At 35.8% G+C, this 24,604-nt stretch overlaps 1 protein-coding gene across 9 annotated transcripts in view; it reads right to left on the reverse strand.

Annotated features, from left to right (window-relative positions):
• The window catches only part of LOC142987211 (pseudouridylate synthase RPUSD2-like), a 458,610-nt gene that overhangs the window by 23,788 nt on the left and 410,218 nt on the right, over window positions 1-24,604 (reverse strand). For all 9 annotated transcript variants that reach the window (XM_076135822.1, XM_076135821.1, XM_076135830.1 and 6 more), the window contains 2 exons: window positions 4,988-5,077; window positions 871-958 (listed from right to left, as the gene is read on the reverse strand). In XM_076135822.1, the coding sequence (XP_075991937.1) occupies window positions 871-958; window positions 4,988-5,077 (178 nt within the window). The remainder of the gene's footprint in view (window positions 1-870; window positions 959-4,987; window positions 5,078-24,604) is intronic.

Raw genomic sequence — 24,604 nt, forward strand, 5'->3', positions numbered from 1 at the left:
AGTTTTTTGTCGATGACAGTTAGCATGCAACCATGCCAAAAAATTGCTTCTACAATATTATCTATGTATGTATTACCGTATAGTGAATTACATAGAGAGAGTGCGAGGGCATTCACCCAATGAAATACAATAATATCAAAAAAAATATTAGCAATATTAACCAAATTAAAAAGACATAAAACCGAATCCTTATAATAGCTAAGCGTCTTTCTTGGAAATGAGGAAAAATGAAGCAAATACGAAAAGAATTGATTAAACGAGAAGAAAAAAAATTAAAGGAATGGATTCGTTATCAAAGACAGGAATTCATGTAATCCAATATCATTGGTGGTTTACAAAGATTTCGTGTTTAGGAGAAATAAAAATATATTTTTGGTCGGAGCGCGGAATAGCTCGGGGTGGTTTGAAAGATTACTCAGGAATAATATTTATGGTGTCATATTGTTTTGTTATAATCTTGCTTTATTTATGTGTTGTTATTTTTAGACACATTTTTTTTGACATTTAAAGGTCATTTACCTTGCATTGTTTAATTGTATTTAAGTTACTAAAAACTAACTCATTACTGGCTCTCTACTAGACACGGGTCTTTGCCACCGCGCAGGCCAAGTTATTATTATTACTAAACTAGGAATGCGTTGAGACTGTCTCAGTAATGTTCTTTCAGGTCTCAAAAATTGGACATTTCTAATTTATATTAGAATATTTATAAATAGTATTACGAATTTTTGTAACGTGCTCGGTAAATGGCAATAGATTTGCCCCCTATTTCACGCTTCAAAAAGGCAGTCAATTAATCCATAATTTGAAAGACAAATGTAAAACATTCTGCTATATTCGAAAAAGTTAAAAACAAGTCAAATCACTCACCATTTTCGATATAATAAGAGGTTTCGTTGTAGCGGTCATCTGTGAAGCCAGGCCTTTTAGCTTTCAGTGCTTTTGTTTCCAACTTTGCCTGAAACAATAGGAGAAGCGAAAAAAATAATAAAACCGTTGTATTCAGAAGCTTTTATAAAGTTGTGTGGTACGTTAGATAGGCTTCGTGAAGGGAGGACTTTGGTTCACTGTTATGTACAGTCATACGCATAAATTGACTCTTTCAATGTTTATGAGTAACGGGAAAAGGAATGATTACTCAAATATTTCAATTGTTGTACTTTTGAATAAGAAGATGTATGGATGTGAATGAAGCAAAGGAAGTTTATAAGACGTTCTCTGGTCTGGGAAAAAGGTGTGATTTTAGGTACGTACCTATAAAATAAATGTAGATACATACGTAAATATCCATATTTATTTTCTTACATTAATTAACCACTCACTAGCTATTAAAATACGATTTACGGCACATAAGTAATTCTTTGTAATGTATAATAAAAGTATTATTTTCTAACTACTCCGCCTTTATTTTGTACCCTTCAACATATAGCTAAGATGTTTAAATAAACTTCAAATAAAAAAGTGTAAACATTTAATCAAACAAAAATCCGTTTTCATCAAAAGTTTGTCATACGATCCAACCTTGCCACCAATATTGGTTCCAACACGTGAACTGAAAACTTCCGTATAGGAGGGACGCGTCGGTCGACGGGAAAATTAGAAAAGTTTGCCTTTTTTAAACCGAAACAATCGAGTCGATGCAGGCTTTTATTGATTCTTGTATAACATTCTGTTTTGTTACAGCGTATCAATAAAGTAATTTGTTTTTTTGGAATTGAATGGACGTTATGGTAGAAAGACTAAGGGCTGATTTTTCCGTTTCAGTTTTATTCCTGGAATAATTTAAACTTTCGACATAGGAAGAATTTTCGACAGATATATATAAGGAACTAAGTTTTACCTGCGCTTACTCGGGGGGCGATCGATTAAAGTATAATAACATTAGGCTCGTAAAACGATAGATCAAAACTACCACATTTCCTTTTTCGGGATTTAAATTATGTTTGTTAAAGATTTTATCCAGTTCGATTCTGTTGTTTAGGCATAAAGAATAAGCTGAACTTTTAAATTCATAATTTTATTAGTAGGTATTTTATTAAACCTAAAAATTTCAAGAAAACGGACAATCGTAACCGGCGGTCCTGTAAGACAAGATGTATTGATGCGATTGAAGCAAGGGAAGTTTGTAAGGATCGTACCAAATGGCGTTCTTTGGTATCTGCCTACCCCTATGAGAAGAAAGCTTGATTTTATGTATGTATGTATGTAAATATAATATATATGCCTAAAAATTGTACAAAACATTTATTGAGGGCATGCAAAGTCCCCAGCCCGCACTTGGCCAGCGTGGTGGACTCAAGGCCTAACCCCTCCCTCATTACGGGGGGAGACCCTTGCCCAGCAGTGGGACATTAATGGGTTAAATTTATTTATTTATTATGTAAATATAAATTCAAACCACACGTTAGTTTGTACAAATACACAAGTTGGCAGTCATGTTTGATTTATTAGCACGTTTCGCTCCCGGTGTATGGTAATGTGGGATTAGTATTCAGTTGCTATTGAAACTTTCAATTTATCACTAGTTCACTGTTTGCACTTTGTTCGGCTATGAACAACTTCATGTTTGTCAAAATTGAAGTTGTTAAATGATAATTAAAAACTAAAACAATTTTGATTGGAGAACTATTCCGAAAAACACATGTATCGAACAAAAAAATGGATTTTTCTGTATAAATTACGTTCCAGACATTGAATACTCATAAAAATATGTAATCGTTTGCACTGAAAACTTTCTTCTTCTTCGCTTAAGTTTTACTCTCACACTGGTATAGTTTAGACCTTAGAACAGAATTAGTTTATCATTCTACTCAAAAACAATACAAAGGCTTTAAAAAAATAAAGCCCACCCACTTATGCCAGAACCACCCAACAAATCTTCATCTGGCGACCGGACAAGTGAATTAAGTGGAAATTTCACTCAGCTACAAGTACAATTAACATCTAGTACGGCAACCGCCGCGACTGTGCCCTACAAAACGAGTAATGTATTTAAATTAGGGTCGAGTGCAGTCCTTGTCGTAAATTCGCGGCTCCCGCACGCCCCCGACTTCAGTCAGATAATGAAAACAAAATGACCCCAGCGTAAAGGCCCACGAAAACTTTCGAGTTAAACAAAACTTTTTCGTATTTTCAAGTTTTTATTGACCAAAGTTTGTTGTTACGATGCCCTGAATTAAATTGTTCTTCTGATTGATTTGGCAGTGATTGGTTTTGGTAAAAAAATTCGCAACATCAGTTAAGAATGTATATAGTAGTAGCTTTTTCTCGCGACTTCGTCTGTAAAAAGTATTGTACGTGTTAGTCTAGGTTATAAATTACATGTGTACCAAATGTTATAAAAATCCGTTCTGTACTTTGCGTATAGTCACAACAACAGTCAACACACAATACAAGTCATACATACATCCATCCTCACAAACTACATTTACATTTTATATTTTTCTATTAATAGGCAATATTTTATATAGCAACAAGCGTGAGTAACTTTAAACATAATTTATTTCTAATAAGTTATATTACATTTCCTACCCATTTAGCAAGAACGCTATCCCCAAATAAGTTCTAAACAGATCACAAAATACATCGATACTCGTTCCAGATGAATTCTAAACAGTGAATTCAAATACACTTCGTAGTGGCGCGATAACAGAAAAATAAACTTTTAAAACGGACCGTTAGTAGTTCCTCTACTAAAACGTAATGCACGAATCGACCACAAAAGTGTGGTCATTCATTTGTGAGCATAAAACTGTGGTGAGTTTGTGGTCAGAAATTTGGCGAGCTCTACACTTATCGCGGGCTTTTATGACCCACTCGACGGAATGTCTAGCGCATTTGATCGCGTGATCCAAGTTATTTTGTCCCGATGTGTAGTAATACGTAGTTTATGTGCTCGACAGTGTAATGTCTTTATTTATATACACTACAGTGTACACAAAGTGTATGCTTTTATAACTTTGTATTAGTTTATTGATGTATATCCGCGAGAATCGATTGAGGCTTTAAACGTAAGATAAGAATAATAACTATCCTTTGTGATAGTTGGTTATGAGTTATCAACAGTTTCTGTTCCCATATTTTTATACGGCCCTTCTATAAAAGACCAGCTGACTCGCTAGTGACGGTTCTGTTCACACACAAAAAATCTCTTCATTCCCATTTTCAGCTATATGACATCTTATATCCGGCATTGAGTCTTCATCTTTACTTATGTTAATCATAAACTGTTTAGCAGTTTAACCATGGTAATATAACAGACAGGCAGATTTATGATGAGTTTTGATTTTTAATACCGTTTTTTCTGTATATTTTTTACTTTTTCCCCAGCTCCAAGATAGAGAATATTACGTATATTTTATTTATCTCTATACGATTTTCTCAAAACTATAAATATACTTGAAGCTCGTATGACCCCTAAAAGAGCGCAATTCTATTGTAACAGTGACCTCCTTTGGCGAGTGAATTCAGGAACTAGAATTTTAAACTGCGCATTGTAGTAAATTATTTGTTGACGCGAGGATGCTGGAACACTGACATAAATTCGTACGTATGCAAGCAATTTTAAAAACTACTATCTTCAACGTGAGGCAATTAAACCAAAGATACACTAGAAACAAGTGTCCCACGACATGTGTCTGCAACATGTCAAACGAAGCCGGGCTATGTTACTGGAAAGTGGATATATTTCGTGATATCGCGCAACTAACATTCGTAGCGACGGCTGAAGCCAAACATATTGGGCGAAGTTCGGCAACATCGCGCCAATTCGACGTGTCGCTGGACATTTGTTCCCTACAGTATCGCCCAAATGTTAGAAAAGACAGAGTTATATTTTTTCCTGAATGATAAAATGAATGAATGTGAATGAAGCAAAGGAAGTTTGTAAGGATCGTATCAAGTGGTGTTCTTTGGTTTCTGGCAAACCCTATGGGAAAAAGGCGTGACTTTATGTAGGTATGTTGTTTCTCTTTCTTATTAAGCTTACCTTCTTCAAGTCTTTGTTAATGTCGGTGTCATCAGCTTTCCTTTTCTCGCAGGACAGTATGCTCAGATTCTTGCCGTTGTCCTTTTCTCCCTGAAACAAAATAAGGCAAAAAAATCAAATTAGTGGATAAATTAAATTTCATATTATAGTAGGTAAATACTTAATTGCTAAAAGAGTCCTAAATGCGAGGAGAATTATAAGGTTACGAAACCTTATACATATGTTGCCCGTTTTGCTAAAGAAATATTAAAGGGACATAAATAGGTACAGAGGTTTGACTGACACAGCCTAATCTGATCTAGGCTATAATGGTTGAATCGATATGTGTAAATTTAACACGCGTAGGCGATAAACCTCGACTTAATGTGCTGTTGATCAAGCCTAGAATAAAAATAAACTAGGTTTATTTGTACTACACTCTACAAGGAATACATTTAGTAGACTTGTTACACACATATTCGATACGGTACGTTTGCTTTGGAAATTTTTATCGAACAACAAAACCGACTCGACTCACTTGTTCGGCTAGTGCCGATTGAGCTACACATATTCGGTTTTGGCACCTGGCTAACCCGATTAATGCCGAACCGAAAATGTCAGTAGCAAGCCTAAATAATATCACCGTATATTAATCATATTTATGTTTCCTTTTATTATGCAAAAATTTTGCGCGCTATGAATTTAATTCTACCATAAAAAGACCTTGCTTAATTTGGGTAAAGTCGCGGGTACAAGCTATTAAACAATAAACATAGAATAATGTCCTCCTAGCCGATATACGACTACGGCGGTCAGTTTCATTGAAACTGGCCATCTGTGCAGGACTTTGTTTATAGTGCCCAAGTGTGTGCACAATACACAGGTACACTCTCTATTCGATCACTCTCATAGTTTGGTGGGACGGATAACCGACACGACCAGTGAGAGGTCAGGCGCAGGAGCGACGGCTTTACGTGCTCTCCGAGGCACGGAGGTCTTCGACCTCAACTTCCTAACTCCGGGCAATCTCTAAGAAATTCTTAACAGAAAATCTCAGAAAAGACTTTTTGGCCCGACCCAGGATTCGAACCCGAGACCTCTCGCACCGCAGTCGCATATACTACCGACCGCGCCACAGAGGCAGTTGTCTGCCTAAACATAGAATATTGCATGAATAGCCATGACGTGAAAAGCTTTTTAACATAACCAAACAACCACAAAGGTAATCAAGTATAAAGAAATTAACTACCAAATTTAACAAACAATTTCACCAAAAACAAAACAAAAATACGCAGTAATTGCACAGCTCTATCGTGGAACAATTAAATCGATTTAATTCGTATGAAAACACCCGAGTGTCCGTCAAAACCAATCGGGATCACTAATCAAAATGTACCAATGGAAAAACAATTCGGACGATTCGTAAATAGGGCTGGGTGAAAGGCGAGCTAGACTTATTTTCTGGGACGTAATATTTTCTCTCAATAGACTATTAGGGAGAATATACCAAATTGATTTCGGCGATAAAGTATGTTGGATTAAATTGAATTTTATATAGTATATGGATTTGTAATTATTGTATTTTCGAGTTTTCCTTTACCGTTAGAACCTTATATGCCTAAAAAATATTTTGATACATCTCTTGACGGCACGCAAAGTCCTCTACCCACACATGGCTAGCGTGGTGGACTCAGGGTCTAACCCCTATCTTGGAAGGAAACCTAGGGTCTCCTCCCAGGCAGCGGTGGGACAGTAACGGGTAAAAAAGCAGTAATTAAAAAGTGATATTTTTTCCTGTTTCAACCCTAAAATTCGTCAAAAATCCAACTGACACGCGCGTCACAATTAGCGAACGACTACAAACGGTTTGTTAGCGAGTCAATGGCTGATTGCGAGCTCACTGCGGTCGAGGGGTTAAGCCACGCGAGCATTTTAGTGTTATACTATAAAAATAGTCGTTCAATTGCTGTGCATTTTATTTAGATGCGATTTTTTTGTGTTAATAGTGTAACGGATTATTGGAAATATACATAACTAGCTGACCCGCGCAACTTCCCTTGCGTCACCTAAGAGAATGGGTCAAAATTTTCCCCGTTTTTATAACATTTTTCGTTGCTACTCCGCTCCTTATGACTGTAGCGTGATGTTATATAGCCTATAGCATTCCTCGATAAATGAGCTATCTAACACTGCAAATTTTTCAATTCGGACCAGTAGTTCCTGAGATTAGCGCGTTCAAACAAACAAATAAACAAACAATCAAACAAACAAACTCTTCAACTTTATAATATTAGTATAGATTAGTATAGATAATATGTAGTATCCCGCCTGTTATATCCGAAAGTGTTAGCAGAAGGATATGAACTACATTTGCTTTTCGTGTTAGTCTCATGTTATAGGGAGGCTAGTGTCGTTTACCGGGCGCGTTACTCGAAGGCTGCCTATCCGAAGTTGTTGACAGAAGTGTATATATATGTACGTTTCGCCATTAATGTGAGTCCTATGTAACAGGGGGCCTATTGCCCTTTACCGAGTAGGTACGTTGCCTTCGGGCTACTATTAAAAAATATTTCTATATAAATTAGAAAACACCGATACTTTCTCCGAATAGGGAATAGAACCCGAGACCACATGATCAATAGTTGAATAAACTACCGGCAGTGCCACGAGCCCAAACGCCGTAAAACAGTACTCGATAAATAAATGAATACCTTATAAAAGTAGTTTGAGAAGTGTAATTTGAAAATATTCGTAACTAGCTGACCCGCGCAACTTCGCTTGCGTCACATAAGAGAGTCATAATTTTCCCCGTTTATGTAACATTTTTCACTGGTACTCTGCTCCTATTGGTCGTAGCGTGATGATATATAGCCTATAGCCTTCATCGATAAATGGGCTATCTAACACTGAAAGAATTTTTCAAATCGGACCTGAGATTTGCGCGTTCAAACAAACAAACAAACAAACTCTTCAGCTTTATAATATTAATATTAATAGTATTATAGTATATAGTATAGATAAGTATATAAGTATATAAGTATAGATAATTAAAACTTATCTTTTTTAAGATAATGTATGGGGGTAGGGTTCATTAACTTAGAATACCTGAAAAGCTACGTTTACCTAACTGGTAAATACAAAACGGTTTTGAGTAGGGTATGCATTCCAGGGTTATTTACCTTGCGGTGTCGACGCCTCGTGACGTCACGCGGTTTTAATTTATTAACTGTTCGCGCTTCATATTATATTCAATAATATGTAGGTCGAGTCTTATCAATATTATTATTGTGAAAAATTTTGTGGATGGATGTATGTATCATTGTTTGTATGTTTGTTACTCTTTTACGAAAAACCTACTGGTAGGATTTAATAAAATTTGGTATACTGATAGCTTACAAACTGAATTAGTCGACGGACGAAATTGCGGCTAAAAGATAGTTATGATTTAACTTAAAATAAGAAAGACAGAGTGAAATTATATCATGTCTGAAGAAACAGAAAAATACAGTGTACTAAATCACAAATAGACGTATAGAGTATTAATAGTGAAATAAAAAATAACTTTTATAAAAGTCAAAACTACAAAATCCTAAGAAAGAAATCATTTATCATTTTCAGTAACAATTTGAACAGAAATCTTTAGGAACTAACATCTTCACTAAAAGATATCATATTTCATGCAAACAAAGCCATGAGGTATATGTAAGAAGCCAGCGTCCATCCATCAGGCGGGCATGACGTTAAGAAAGGCACAATACGTGGGTCAAGCAAAACTGTCATGATTTATTGTCAAGCACATCTTGAGGGAATATCCGTATAATTTTATTTTGATAACATACGGCTACTGACATTATTTTTTTTATTTATTTATTTGGGAGAACGAACAATTGTACAACGTGTTTTAATAGCAAATAATTATATACTTTACATGGGTTATCGTACAATACACGTTTTCACAGATATTTTATGTTATATAATGATAATTTTTTTTTAATTAGTGTGTGTAGAAAGTTATTTAATGAAAAATATATATATATATTTTTTTTACATTCGAATCTTGATATACCTACGTAGCTACATTTCGGACTATTTATTAAGAACAAAAATTAGGAAAATTAAGCAGCAATTTGGTTGACTCAGGAATCGATCTGTTTCTCCTTCGCTCACGTTGAAACGGCCGAACCGATTTGGGTAAAACTTTGCAAAGTTATAGATAATGTTTCGGGAAAGGCCGTCGATTATCGTTCGTCTTTTTGACATAATACAGCATAAACTGAGCCGCAAAGCTAGCTAGTTACCTTACTTCTGTTGTTTATCGCAACGTGGTTTAAAAACAAATTTGCCAGCATTTTTTCACGAGAATTAACAAAAGCCTTTTCACATTACCTAACACCTCCCCCTGTTAATATTTTACTGTCAGTCCAGATTGATTCAGGGCTGCCCCGCACTTTTCACGCTTGATTTGTTGCCAACCCTAGCTAATGTCCGACACTGGATATATTTATAGAAGCTAGATGCTTAGGGCAAGTGTGTATTATAAAATATTTTTGGAACAGTACCTAAATAAATAGGGTTAACTAAAGATTATAAAATCACGCCTTATTCCCATTGAGGTGGTTAGAGAGCAAAGAACGACAAATAGTACGATCTTTACAAACTTCCCTTGCCTCATTCCCATCTGCCTACCTCTATGGGGAAAGGCGTGATATTACGTATTTATGTATAAACATGTTTATTACTCTGTCACACAAATTCTACTAAATGGATTTCAATACAATTCAGCACACGGCTTTCCTATACCATAAAGTAACAAAGAACTTTTTATACCGGGCAATCTTTCCTTGTGGATGTTTCAATCACAAATTATATATAGTCACTAGCTGACCCGCGCAACTTCGCTTGCGTCACATAAAGAGAATAGGTCATAATTTTCCCCGGTTTTGTAACATTTTTTACTGGTACTCTGCTCCTATTGGTCGTAGCGTGATGATATGTAGCCTATAACATTCCTCGATAAATGGGCTATCTAACACTGAAGGAATTTTTAAATCGGACCAGTAGTTCCTGAGATTAGCGTTCAAACCAACAAACAAACTCTTCAGCTTTATAATATTAGTATAGATTGATACAATTACTGACTACCCTAAAATCATATATTTATCTTTTTAAATGTGTGCAACATTAAAAACACGATAACAAAACAATCTCCAATGTATTCAGAACTTTACAGCAAGCAAAATGTTTATTAACGTTTTTGTGAGGTCAGGTACGTAATCTCCGAGGTTTTTTTTAAATATTTGAGTGTTATAATGAGATTTTACGTCGGCCATGAAAATGTATTTTATTAGATTTCGCATTTGAGTAATGAAAAAAAAAAGTTTCAGTACTTTGGACTTTATTAAAAGGTTGCAAATGTTGGTTTTGAAATGTGTAATGGCGTTACATATTTAAATAATATTTTTGTTTTCGTATGAATAACGACGCTCCTCGCAAAAAGTGAAATCGAAAACATATATTATAAATAATATAAATCGTTCCAATAAATAAATTCAAATTAATAATAATAATTAGCAATAGATAATAACATTTCTTACATATTAAGAAGTTTTTTAAATTGCATTCTAATAACCACTACTGAAAATACATATTATTAGAGATTAATGCGTAAAGTAATATGATATTCAAGCATATCCGTTTCACTTTAAACAAAAATAAAACAACTGAAATAAAATCCGTACAAGAAAGATAAACAAACTACAATATCGATGTAAAGGAATCCGTCTTTCATACGATATAATCGTTAAAAGCTTAGGATCGTAGCCGCGTGACGGGCCGCTACGATCAATACGCTACGCCGCCCTACGTGCCCGCTACGAGCGTAGACAGTGCTACGGTAAACAGCTGTTGTTTAGGCTGAATTGTGTGAGTGATGTGTGACGGCTGTTTCGAAACTACACTTTGGAAGTTTCTTCGTATATTTCTATATTACACTGTTAATGACTTTGGCTGTATGAAAGTTGGTTTCTTTATGTTTATCAATGAAACTTTTGCGAACTTTAAACATTATATAAACGATTTTATATAGACCAATACAAAAAGCTTTAAGTAATCAGTTGTTACGTTGTTTGGAAACCGATATTTGACATCAAAAAAACCAAATTGACTACTTCAATAATGTCTCTAATTGTATAATTATTGCCGATATCACATTTCAGGGATACAATAATATTCGAATATAGTTAGACGAGGGCACAAAAATGTCACATTTACTAAAGTACAAATCTTAAAAACAATATATTATCAAAAGTGTGTTAGAGCAAGAAATATTTTCAAGTTATCATTTAAAACTGCGAAATCATTACAGTCAACTTTGGTAACTTTGAATCATTTGGGTAACATTGAACGTGGGAATATGAACTAGTTTCGATTATTTTTTCATATTAAACCAACACAATTGATAAAGATTCATTTTAGTTTTGCAAACTTTTCATATGAAAAAATAATCAAAACTAGTTCAAATTCCCACGTTCGATGTTACCCAAGTTGACTGTAGCGTTCATGACTTTTAATCAATAAGCATTTGTTTTCTCAAACAGGCTTCACAAAATAAACAAAATATACCCTCCAAAATCACCAATAACAAGGCAATATAATACAAATGAACAGCGACAAAGCCAATGTTTCTCAAACAACATGATGTTTCCATTACCGTTTGTTTGTCGTATTCTTAGTATCAATGGTAGTGGTCAACCTAGTGTCAAAGTTGTTCAAGCCGCCCGAGAGGCCTTTGACATGGCTTAACGACTGTTATTTTAATTGACGACAACCGGAACCAACTTTTTACGTGCCTCCCGAAGCACGGAGACGCTCAGTTCAAATATCACTACGCGGTCACCCATCTATGGAATGACCGCACCAAGGGTTACTTAACCCACAGATCGTTTACCGACCAGTGAGCGCAACTGGCTATAGGCGCCTCAGCTCTGTAACAGTGGATAACTTTGTAAAAACACCATCAATTTCGTTCAAGTTTTAATTGAAAGAGTTTGACCCACAGTTAATGGTGTTGGTAATAGATATCGATGGGAGCCAGTGGCTGTCAAAGTTTTAGGATCAACAACAATTAAAAACTGTGATTAAAGTAATAGGTATATTATTTACGCCTAGGGGATTTTTACATACATACAATCAACGGACACAAAGTACAACCAGACCCGAAACAATTATTTGTGGAACGCACTAATAATTGTTCTGTGTGGAAATTGAACGCACGACCTACCGACGCAGCGTGGTGACTTAAACCACTGCGCTACGGCGCCACGCCAAAAAGCTTTACATCTTTAGGTTACATTGAGCTAAAGTTGTGTAAGTCTTCCAAGGGCTTTTGACTTAGATTACGATAACTACAACCACTACTGATTTGATTTTATTTTTACAGATAAGTTATCTGACACTTATCCATATGTTGTAAAAATTGGCCTATTTTATTTAACTTCGTGTAACATGTATCTTGCTACAAGACATTTTAGCTACAAGATATTTTAGCTGAGCTAATTTTGACGCGTATTAAGCATAAGCATTAACTACATAAAACGAAAAACAAAACTTTGACAAACACCGATTTTCACTTTTGATATTGACAAATTGACGCGAAAGTAAACAACTTAAGTCTTTACAAGTCGAAATATTTGTTCGTCTTGATTAATTTGTGCTTTAATACGACGCATTTTTATTTACACAAACGCCTGTTCATATAATTCAGTGATGTTGACAAGCGTATTGCTATTTAAAATTTGCCAGGCGCTTTTTGTTTGTTTGAGTCAATATTTAACGTGTTTAATAGATGTAATGGGATGCTCGGTATAATTAATATTTAGTAAATTACATACAAAATATCACCCCTGTTCTACCCGAAGGCGTAGGCAGAGGTGTGTGAAATACACCGACGTTCCAACTTTAACGAAGTTAGTCCTATGTAATATATTGCCGTATACTGGACGGTCCAAACTCTGAATTTCTATTGACAAAAAATCTGATATAAAATACTTTGCCCGATTCGGTTATCGAACCCGGGACCACATGATCAACAGTCTACCTATACTACCGACTACGACGCAGAGGCAGTTTTTTAATTTAGCAAAAATATTCATATAAACAGTTAAATTGCAAAATACCTAATACCTTTTTATTAATTCCAATAATTATTAAAATCAGTCAATAAATTTGGAACATAAGGCTCTAAGTAATAAATAAGCATTTTAGATAGCACCATGAAACTGTCTTTACAACGGTGATGTACTAAGTTTACCTACTTAATTTACCGTGACCCTTTTGTCCTTGGACAAAGTGTCGATTCCAGTCGAATAAAGTCAGCTATAAATTGTGAAGTAACATTTATACCTAATAGATACCTTTCAAGAGAACACTGTTCAAAGTAATAAACATTAAAGATATTTGGTTACGAGGCGAAGAATGGAATTATTATTGGTGGTTTTGACAACTTTGACGTAACGAAGTAATAACACCAACACAAATAATAAAGGTTTGCAAAACTAAAATAAACCTTTATCAATTGTGTTTCATATGAAAAAATAATCGAAACCAGTTCAAATTCCCACTGTCAATGTTACCCAAATGATTCAAAGTTACCCAGGTTGACTGTAATAATTTTATTTTATTAATATAAGCGATAAAGATACCATATTATTGTATCGTTAAAAATGGCGCGATTGGTAGCGTATCCGATTATGATATAGTTCGATTCTCGGGTCAGGCAAAGTACTATTGGTTGTTTCTAATTAATATTAGAATATTCCTTAATAGTAGCCTGGAATTTGGCTGCGTGTCCGATAAATGACAATAGGCTTGTCCCCTATTACATAGAACTTACATCTATACTAATATTATAAAGCTGAAGAGTTTGTTTGTTTGAATGCGCTAATCTCAGGAAATACTGGTCCGATTTAAAAGAATCAGTGTTAGATAGCCCATTTATCGAGGAAGGCTATAGGCTATATATCATTACGCTACGGCCAATAGGAGCAGAGTACCAGTGAAAAATGTTACAAAAACGGGAAAATTTCACCTATTCTCTCCTATGTGACGCAAGCGAAGTTACGAGAGTCAGCTAGTTGTTAATAAACGTGGATGGATTTCATCTACATGACATCTAGTGCCTACACTATGAGTTGAATTACAGCAGGATTCTTGAAAGGTATTAGGACAAAACATAAATAGAAAACGTGATATTTATCAAGATAGAATATGAAACACAGATGTGGAACAAAACTACTTTACCGAGATATAGAAGGTTTTTCGGAAACGTATCAGGCGGGAAATAAATAGGTTCTACCGATTTAGGTTCTACGAAAAACTGAAATTGTGTTTGTATTTTTTTTCTTCCAGTTTTTCTTTTCTGGTGGTTCATTTTTTTTTGCTCCATCAGAATTACACGACAGCCTGTAAGATAAACTGTCATAAATAGAAATAACCTTTTTAAGTTGATAGACACATAATAAATGTAACCGATTAATGTCCCACTGCTGGGCTATGGTCTCCTTCTGTGAGGGAGGGGTAAGGCCTTGAGTTCACTACGCTGGCCAAGTGCGGGTTGGGTTAATAGACACATAAGTATATTTAAAAAATAATCGTATTTTCGAATTCGGATTTACTACCGAAGAATACAAGAGACCTTCGCTTCAAAATAGCTTTTTAAATACTACAGTTTCCATTAGCAAAGACAAACACAATACAACTATTTCAGTTGCCCAATAGAATAAGGAAACAGCAAATCAATTATCTAGTTTAAAAATTCGACAGCAGAGCCCTACGTTACTGTTCTACGTTAGAAAGAGACGAAGATATTTCTGTTACTTCTATTGCTATTCAACAAGTCGGCTGGGCAAGGGCGACGGCAGCCAAAAATAACAATAGTTTTGAACCAGAATGATAGAAGTGAGCCGTACAGAAATGCTGCTAATCAGGCCGCTCCCAGAATAGTTATAATACAATCGTAATTTTAAAACTGAAATAGTTTTCAACTGGGACTTTTGGTTGCTCACCGTGATAATGTTTTCCATAAAGATTTTAAGATATTTAAAAAATACCCCTCAATACTAATATTATTATGGTTAAGCCCGTCTGTTACCCGTTCACGCTAGGTTTCTGACCTTTATTGATGAGATTATGCATGGAGATAGTCGAGTACCAGAATTAAAACAAGAGTTAAGTACCCTTTCCAAAACTATACTTTTATGCGGTTGTATTCTTTGTTACGAAAGTGTATCCGTGTGAGTCTAATTGTACTTATTTTTGCTCTTAACTGTACTTTGACAAATATTTAAAGAGTATACTGTCCTTACTATTAAAATAACACAAACAAACTAGAACACTCAACACCATGAGTCACTACGCCGAACCCAAAAATTCTAAAAAAAAAGACTTCCGAACAATGGACATTTTATAGCCACTAAAAGTGTTTTAATTTAGCGGTCACCTAAAAACTATTCTTATTGGCCAATAAATAATTTAGTAGTAGACAAACCAAGGACTTTTGATGGATTTTCAGCAGCTGTTGAACGGTTTTAAAACGGCAGGTTGGAAAGCAAATCATCTGTCAGTCTGGACGTAATTAGTACAAGTCAATGGTACTACGAATTTTAATTTGCAGTCGTAAATTTAAGGGATATTTTGAAAGTATTGTCATTAAACATTCGATAATAGTAAAGGCGATATATTTAAAACGTGTGAAGGATAATAAATTGAGAATATCTGCGTGATATGTTCATAATTATGTATCTGATTTATTAGAGAAATCAGCTACCCTTTACGGAAGTTCAAAAATGTTATTTTTATGTCCGATGTCGTTGTATTGAGGCATATTGCATCATATCGGACGCATGCCTAGACTGCTTTTGGCCTGTTTGTTTTGTAGTAGCAGCTTGTAACAGCAGTTCTTATACATTGCCTCGAATATGGACTAGGCGGTGTAAAAGGTTATAAGTTAATGTGAGTTTCAGTAGCGACTTCAATACAAAGAATAGGCACCGAATGCCTGTAAGACATACGATGTTGACCCGTTCACAAGAAGTAATGTGTTCAACGAGGCTTAAACAGACAAATCGTCAACAGCTGTGATGTTAGATTTTCTTAAAGAATTGGCGCGGAAAAGGGTTCTTAGAACCCAAGAAACATGAAATAGACATATTATGGATAATAAATCTGAATCAAAATGGCGAAAACACTGTTTTTTCTCTAATAACGCGATTTGTTTACATTCTTCAATGTATTATGTGCTTTTCTTTTATATTTATTGTTGTATTATTACCTGAAAAGATTTGGTGGATTACTCAAGCGTCCGAACACATTTAGAATGGCGCATCAAATTGTCGAATTTTTTAAAATTTTAAAATGAATTGTATTTTTCGTCAACAATTTCTATCTCATACTTATATTCTTTTTACTTCATGTCTATACAAAAAGTAGTAAAATCACGTAATTCTCATTTTATTATAAAGAAGTATAATTATGTTTAAGTATGCTTGTCTATTACGCTTTCATCGTTAAATCGTTGAACCGATTTTGAGAAATATTAGGTCAGGGAAAGTCTTTACGCATTATAGTATACTAGCTGACACGCGCAACTTCGCTTGCGTCACTGAAGAGAGTGGGTCAAAATTTTCTCCGTTTTCGTAACATTTTTCGTTGCTACTCCGCTCCTAATGACCGTAGCGTGATGTTATATAGCCTATAGCCTTCCTCGATAAATAGGCTATCTAACACTGAAAGAATTTTTCAAATCGGACCAGTAGTTCCTGAGATTAGCGCGTTCAAACAATCAAACAAACAAACAAACAAACTCTTCAGCTTTATAATATTAGTATAGATAGCTGACCCCCGCAACTTCGCTTGCGTCACTTAAGATAATCATAATTTTCCCCGTTTTTGTAACATTTTTCACGGTTACTCTGCTCCTATTGGTCGTAGCGTGATGATATATAGCCTATAGCCTTCCTCGGTAAATGGGCTATCTAACACTGAAATAATTTTTCAAATCGGACCAGTAGTTCCCGAGATTAGCGCGTTCAAACAAACAAACAAACAAACAAACTCTTCAGCTTTATAATATTATTAGTATATAGTATAGATATAGATATGAGCTTGTAATAAAATCTTTTCTCTACACAAAAAAGCTCGATATTTGGGTACCTCATGAGCTCACCGAAAGAAACCTAATGGACCGTGTACCCATTTGTGATTCTTGAAGCCAAAGAGATTTTATTACAAGTACATACATACTATAATGCGAAAAGACATTTTCCCTGACCTAATATACGGGCAACGATAGTTGAAAATATGGGTTCTCATAGGCTACTGTTAAAAAAATAATAATGTATGAAAGCTCGAATAGAACCGAATCAGCTGCCATTAAAACAGTGTGATGACAAATCCTCACAGACTATGTCTGATCTACTTGGCAAAAGGAAAATATCAACAACGGCAGAATATTTCAACTAAATGAATAGTCTGCGAAATACTAATCATATAGTGATGAAAGTAATTTATTTAAAGTATACTAGCTGAGCCGCGCAACTTCGCTTGCGTCACAAGAAAGAATGGGTCAAAAATTTTCACGTTTTTGTTACATTTTGTTTATTGCTACTCTGCTCCTATAGGTCGTAGCGTGATGATATATAGCCTATAGCCTTCCTCGATAAATGGGCTATCTAACACTGAAAGAATTTTTCAAATCGGACCAGTAGTTCCTGAGATTAGCGCGTTCAAACAAACAAACAAACAAACAAACTCTTCAGCTTTATAATCTATACTAATAATACTAATATTATAAAGCTGAAGAGTTTGTTTGTTTGTTTGTTTGTTTGATTGTTTGTTTGTTTGTTTGTTTGTTTGTTTGTTTGAACGCGCTAATCTCAGGAACTACTGGTCCGATTTGAAAAATTCTTTCAGTGTTAGATAGTCCATTTATCGAGGAAGGTTATAGGCTATATATCATCACGCTACTACCAGTAGGAACAGAGTACCAGTGAAAAATGTTACAAAAACGGGGAAAATTTTGACCCATTCTCTCTTATGTGAGTGTGAGTGTGCAAGCGAAGTTGCGCGGGTCAGCTATATTAGTATAGATTTCAACGTATGTTTGTCATTTCCATGCAGTTATTATGTGCTGTCAACAGCAATTGATGAACATTACCTATGTGTAATGTCCTGATAATTATATCCTTCTAGCCGATATTTCAGTTTACACACGGCCTGTATAACTGTTCAGAACTTTGTTTAAAATGTCCAAATGTTTGCACAATAATCAGGGACACTCTGTATTTTTATTTCAATTATCTTTCTTTATTTCTTAAACTTTTAAATGTATTTAAATTCGTTTTAATATTTTTAATCTACCACCGTTTCGGAAAAGCTGTTGCTAGTGAGGAGAAACGGAAAAATACTCACGGCTATTCCATCACTCTCATATTATAAAGCTGAGGAGTTTGTTTGTTTGTATGAACGCGCTAATCTCAGGAACTACTGGTTCGAATTGAAAAAATATGTTTGTGTTGAAGAGACCATTTATCAAGGAAGGCTTTAGGCTATAAATCATCACGCTACGACTAATAGGAGCAGAGTACCAGTGAAGAATGTTACAAAAACGGGGAAAATCAGGATCCATTTTCTCTTACGTGACGCAAGCGAAGATGCGCGGGTCAGCTAGTAACCAATATAATTTTTGAGAGGTCGGGCGCTGACTAGCATGGAGGTGTACAACTGTACATCTTCGACTTCCTTTCTCATGAGAAATACATGATAATAGAACTTCTTAATTATTCGGCTACAGAAATTTAATATAAGTACAAAGTTATATTTTATTTTTACTTTCCTTCATACCATTTACTAAAATATTATTATTCCTCTCTCTCCATGAATTAAAACAAATCATATTTTAAATTCCTTTCAAAAATCTTGCGAAGATTGTTTACACCATTACTTACAATAACCACGAAATATTTGACATTTAAACTGCATGTATGACATTATACGTTAATTTCTGACATAATGATGTATAAAGCATGACACAGACACTGAGTGGGAGCGAGTCAAACGTTTTCAAGGCGCGAATCGCGCTGTTTCGAAATCTTCACACAAAGCGCAAGGGTGGTTCGTGTGATCTATACCAGTGGCAGCGGTTGTAATACATACAGAAACCGCGCGGTTTTGGAAATAAGGATTGCTACACACATATTCGGTTCGGAATTATTCGGCAAAGCCAGGCGGCAAAGACTTGCCAAACATGGATGTTCGGGAAAAAAAATGCCGCTCGACATCGCTGCGCAAGAACTCCCCGATCAGCACAAGCCGAACAAGTGCAGTAAATGCTGCGAGTCAATATAGAACGTGCCAAAGCGACTATGTGTAGCAAGCCTAACGGGCAACGAGCTCCCGTGTAATATCTAACACGATTTGTATGTGTGGTCCTCCATATAACAATTTGGGTTTAAACTCGCCGTTCTCGCTCCGACCCGCGCCCGTCCCGCAACCGCTCTGTGTGTTGCACTTAAACGACCATCACTCACGTGCAAGCATAATTTAGTATTTATGCGTTCTTGACCTACAAAACTTAAAGCCTGCGCTGTGCACATTACCTTAAAATTTTAAGATGATTCAGAGATTTATGACTGCAATTACATTCGTGATGCTAATACTTATGACTGTTAATAGACAAGTGCAAATAAATGCAACTCGGACGAAGTTGCGTTTGTCAGTAAGTAATTAATAATTCTATGTATCCAAAACTAGCTACCCGCGCCACTTCGCTTGCGTCACATAAGAGAGAATGGGTGACAATTTTCCCCGTTTTTATAACATTTTTTACTGGTACTCTGCTCCTATTGGTCATAGCGCGATGATATATAGCCTATAACCTTCCTCGATAAATGGGCTATCTAACACTGAAAGAATTTTTCAAATCAGACCAGTAGTTTCTGAGATTAGCGCGTTCAAACAAACAAACAAACAAACTCTTCAGCTTTATAATATTATAAGTATAGATAAAATAGCTCTGTAAATTAGGCCACCGTCAACGGTATAAGTCATTGATTTTAAAAATTTCAATTCGGTCGCTGATAAATAAAGCTTTTTGTAAACCTTCCACAACCGCGAATCTTGATAACCAAGCTCTCCACAAAATTGTTTGACAATTAGAACACTTAACCAAAAAATTTTCAGCAGTTTTACTACGTATCTCCTCCTATACCAACAAACTAAAAGCTATAGTACATTTAACCATCATTTTTCAACAAAACCATCGCAAGCAAACTAGTAGGTCTTTCAAATGGTCAGAAACTATTAAATTTATGAAATCAACTGTTTATTATCACTTGAAAGGCTAAGATTATTCTCGAAGCTCGAAACTGTCTTTCATTTCCACAAAAAAAACGAAATAACTTTCCGATAAACCCACTATATGTATTTACTTAATCAAAGAGAGTTTATAAAACGTCTCAATCAGTTTAGATGGCCGTCGTCGACATGTCCTCAGTAAGTTGTATCGACAGAGTAATCCGAGTTGAACATGCCTGAACATGTTCGTGCGGACTAAGACACCTGATCACAGCAAGTCGCGTGACTCCGTACCTTTATAGAGATATCAGTGTATTGGCTAATGGTGTAAGTTGTGAGAGAATAGCGTATTGTTTGACGTTAAATATCTCAACATAAAATATTATACTCGCGTATTTTTAAAGCTAATCTTCAATCAAAACATTCTTAATAAAACAACTTGAACAACTGTGTTGAGATGATTGCCAAAAAATGCAAAAATGAGTTTAGTAAGCGCGCGAGCAATCTCATTTTAGTGACGTGAATTGTCCTTCAAGTTATAAACTGTCTCATACTGGTGCCTATCAATGTCCGAAATGCTATTCTCTGCAGTCAGTACTATCGAATATTGAAGGTTTGACACTGCAAAATTGTGCAATATTAGTTGATGCGGCGCCCGCTCAGGGCGCTGATAAACTTGACATACAAAATTTCTAGATCTCTCTTGATTTCCGGTTGTCGATAGTCGAAAATGGCAGAGAATCGCGTTACCGTTCGCGTTTTTTGCGTAAAATATAGGTTTAAAGCCAAATAACGATGTTGTTTACAACGTTATTTAGAAAAAGGTTGCTAAAATCGCTAACTCTTACCACCTAAGCCACGAACCAAATCGGCCGTGATGCGCGCTCATTAAATACAGAAAGAGGCAATTCCGACATCCGATGTGCGCAATTTCGGACGCACGGTTGTATTAGACGAATTGAAATCTTATGGCTTTATTTAAAACGAATAACTTCTTTATCATGACTCCCAGAATGGCCCATGCGTAGATAATGTTTGCACTTCTATATTAACTTAAACTTTAGTTTTGTATTTTTACATGCATGCACAATATCATGTTTTTTTATATCTGAAGGCATTGGCAGAAATGAATGAAATGCACATACGTTTTTCCATTTTACAACTTTAACTTTTATATTAGGGCGAGAGCCTATTGCCATATTATACTAAGCTCCTTACCAAACTTCGGACTACTATTGAGAAAATATTGTAGAGTAAAACGTCACTCCAGGGTCCTATTAATCATCCGGACCGGATATTTAAGCCATGTCAAAAATCTTTCGGCGGCTTGAACAACTTTGACACTAGGATGACCATTGACCATACTATTAATAAATGAAGTGAAGAAACATCCACAGCCAGTTTTCTCAGCTATCCAATTTTATTTGTAACTCCTATACTTAGAGTATCTACTTAGTAATTAAACTTAAATAGATTTTTCAGGTAAAATTTCTTCCAATATCATTGGTGGTCAAAATCTCATACATTAGCATACCTAATCATCCGCTGTTCCATGTAATTTGATTGCATCTCATGCCCCATCAGAACTTGGACTAAATTAACTATTATTACGCTCACCGATTTGTTTAATAATCAGTCTGGTAATACCAAATTGCTATTGATAAGGTGGCGAATAAAAGTGTAAGAAAAATATCCATAGAAAACTTTAAAAAAGAGCTTAACTTTGTCACTTTATGGCCAATGAACCAATTAAGAAATAAATTGAAAGGTAAAGAACTAGGATGTATAATAATTTAGGGTATATTTTTTTAAAAATCTACTCGCGAACCTAAACAGCCGAAGCCGCGTGGATCCAAACATATGTAAATTTTAAGCCTTAACAAAAATCCGGGACAAGTGTGTATTGCGCTTTATAAATAGAAGTAAATAAAATCTTGTTGCTAGGTTGATATCTTTCTAGTCGGAAGAATAAGTTTATTTGACTAATTTAGTTTTTGACTAATTTAGTTTTCGGATGCACGATTTTTTTAAATTATGATGATTACTCTATAGTTTTAATACTTTACCTGAGCTTTTGAAGGCTAAGAGTGTGAAAAAAAGCAATAAAATAACAGGCGATTTCATAACATTTACCTACTGTTAACTACCAAACAAAAACGAAATTCATTAAACAGCTCGAACAGTTGGCATCACATTAGGGTGCTTCCTCAATAACGCTGCAGCTATCAATCAGGCACGCGGCTGGCCGGGCTCCAAACCAATAGGTCGACGACGCGATTGCCTGTCTACCTTTGTTAGAATTAGACGGCACACATACCTCGCCGGTACTAGTAGTACGATTGTAGTGGAAAATTTGTGTAAGACGCGAACAAAACAAGGGTTAACTGAAACCCGAAACTGCGTTAAACGGACGCCCGCAACGGGTACTCAATGTGTGAACATGTATGTGCACAGGGACGGTTTCCGTGGGACCGCAATGGTGCCCGTCGCGGGGAAGGATAGTTAGTTCTAAGCGCTGGGGGACACTGCGCGTCCCCCGCGCGGGCCTCCATAGCATTAGAGCTTGCGACTCTTGCCCGTGCGGGTCTTCGCAACGGAGCACATTTGTGTACCGCGCGGGTGTTCGTTTACGCAGATTCAGTCCTAAGTGTCATTATATGTAGCGAACGATATACAAATACAACGGACGAGTGAGAATCCTGGTCCACGAAGCGATGCGTCATGGATCAGCGATTCCTGTGATCCGCCATCTTGGATCTTGGACTGTGCATCATATTATATTATTTCAAGGTCCGCATCGCACTTGCAAAATATGTAAAACATCTGTGATGTATTGACAGCCTCTGTGGGGACATCGTGGCAGCGTCTGCTGATTACGAGGTCTCTGGTTCAATTCCTTGGTCGAGTAACGTGCTTTTGTGCAATATTATGTACGTATGAAAATCTGTCGCATTCCTGACATCAAGACGAAAGTATTTGAACGAGACCATTTGTACCGATCACGTTGTTTTGTACGATACTAAACACGATTGATTTCAAATCAACTTAATACAGTTCTAATATCATCGACACGGGTGATTAATCAACTGTATTTAGTTTAAACGCGTGGGGCATGCAGTGGCATGCCGTGGCATGCTAACGGCATACGACGAGACAGACGTACCACATACTTGTACTGTGCCAGCGTCTAGACTATAGGCCGACAGACTGTATCGGCGAAAACAGGGCAAATACCTCGTATATTGACATATAACGAAATAAAATATGTAGTTTGATTTTCTATTCACAAAACGCCACTTTGTCGTTATTTTGGCCCATGAGTCACCGTGCAGGCTACAACGGAAAGCTAAAAAGGAGGCCTTTGCCCAGCAACGGGGCAATACATAACGCCTGTTATACCGAAAGGTATAGGCGGAGTTTTAATAAATCCACATTTAGCTTAAACAAAACATTACCATGTCATCAACATAATAATATAAAAAGTTTTGCATTTTTAACAATATCCTAATATTATATCTATATCTCTGAAATAAGATCAAATCACCAGCTTGAACAAATGAAAGAAAGAAAATCGAAATCGGTTAACACAGTAAAAAACAAAGTAAAGAACCCAAAAAATACGAAAAATCGAATTTTTAATGCCAATAAAAAGAGAACAAGCTGAGAAAAAACACACGTCAATTACACGCAATAACTACAGAATTAAGACAAAAACGTTTAAAATAAAAAAGAAAAAAGATCTTCATCGTAAAAAGTCTGAAATGTGCAGACTACCCACGTCGTTTGTTGAAACGGTTACGGGAAACGATAAATCGGACTAAAGCGCATGCGCGCGTGTAAAATAAGCAGTAATGATCAGGCAATTAATGGAACACATCAACGACTTTTAGTACAAGTACACAAATTTTTTTAGGCAAAATTGAATTGAGACTTTACTTAAATTACCCTTCTGTTTTTTGGAAAAAAGTAGCCTGGTGTTAAAATCATTTGTTATCCCGTATTGTCCCTCTGCTGGGCAAAGTCCCCCCCCCATTCCCCCCATATTTTCCAATCATTCCTACCTCTTGTTATGCGTGCAATGATCCTTCCTTTTGCAAAAAAACTGAACGGTGAAGGAAAACATCGTGAGAAAACCTTGCATGCCTAAAATTTGTTTAATACATTTATTGAGGGCATGCAAAGTCCCCAACCCGCACTTGGCCAGCGTGGTGGACTCAAGGCTTAACCAACAAAGTGAACAAAGTCGCGCTGAAGTTAGTTACTTTTTTAAACAGCTGTCGTAAACAGGAC

The sequence above is a fragment of the Anticarsia gemmatalis genome, chromosome 3 (genome assembly GCF_050436995.1).
Source record: "Anticarsia gemmatalis isolate Benzon Research Colony breed Stoneville strain chromosome 3, ilAntGemm2 primary, whole genome shotgun sequence".
In the NCBI taxonomy this organism is placed as follows: Eukaryota; Metazoa; Arthropoda; class Insecta; order Lepidoptera; family Erebidae; genus Anticarsia; species Anticarsia gemmatalis.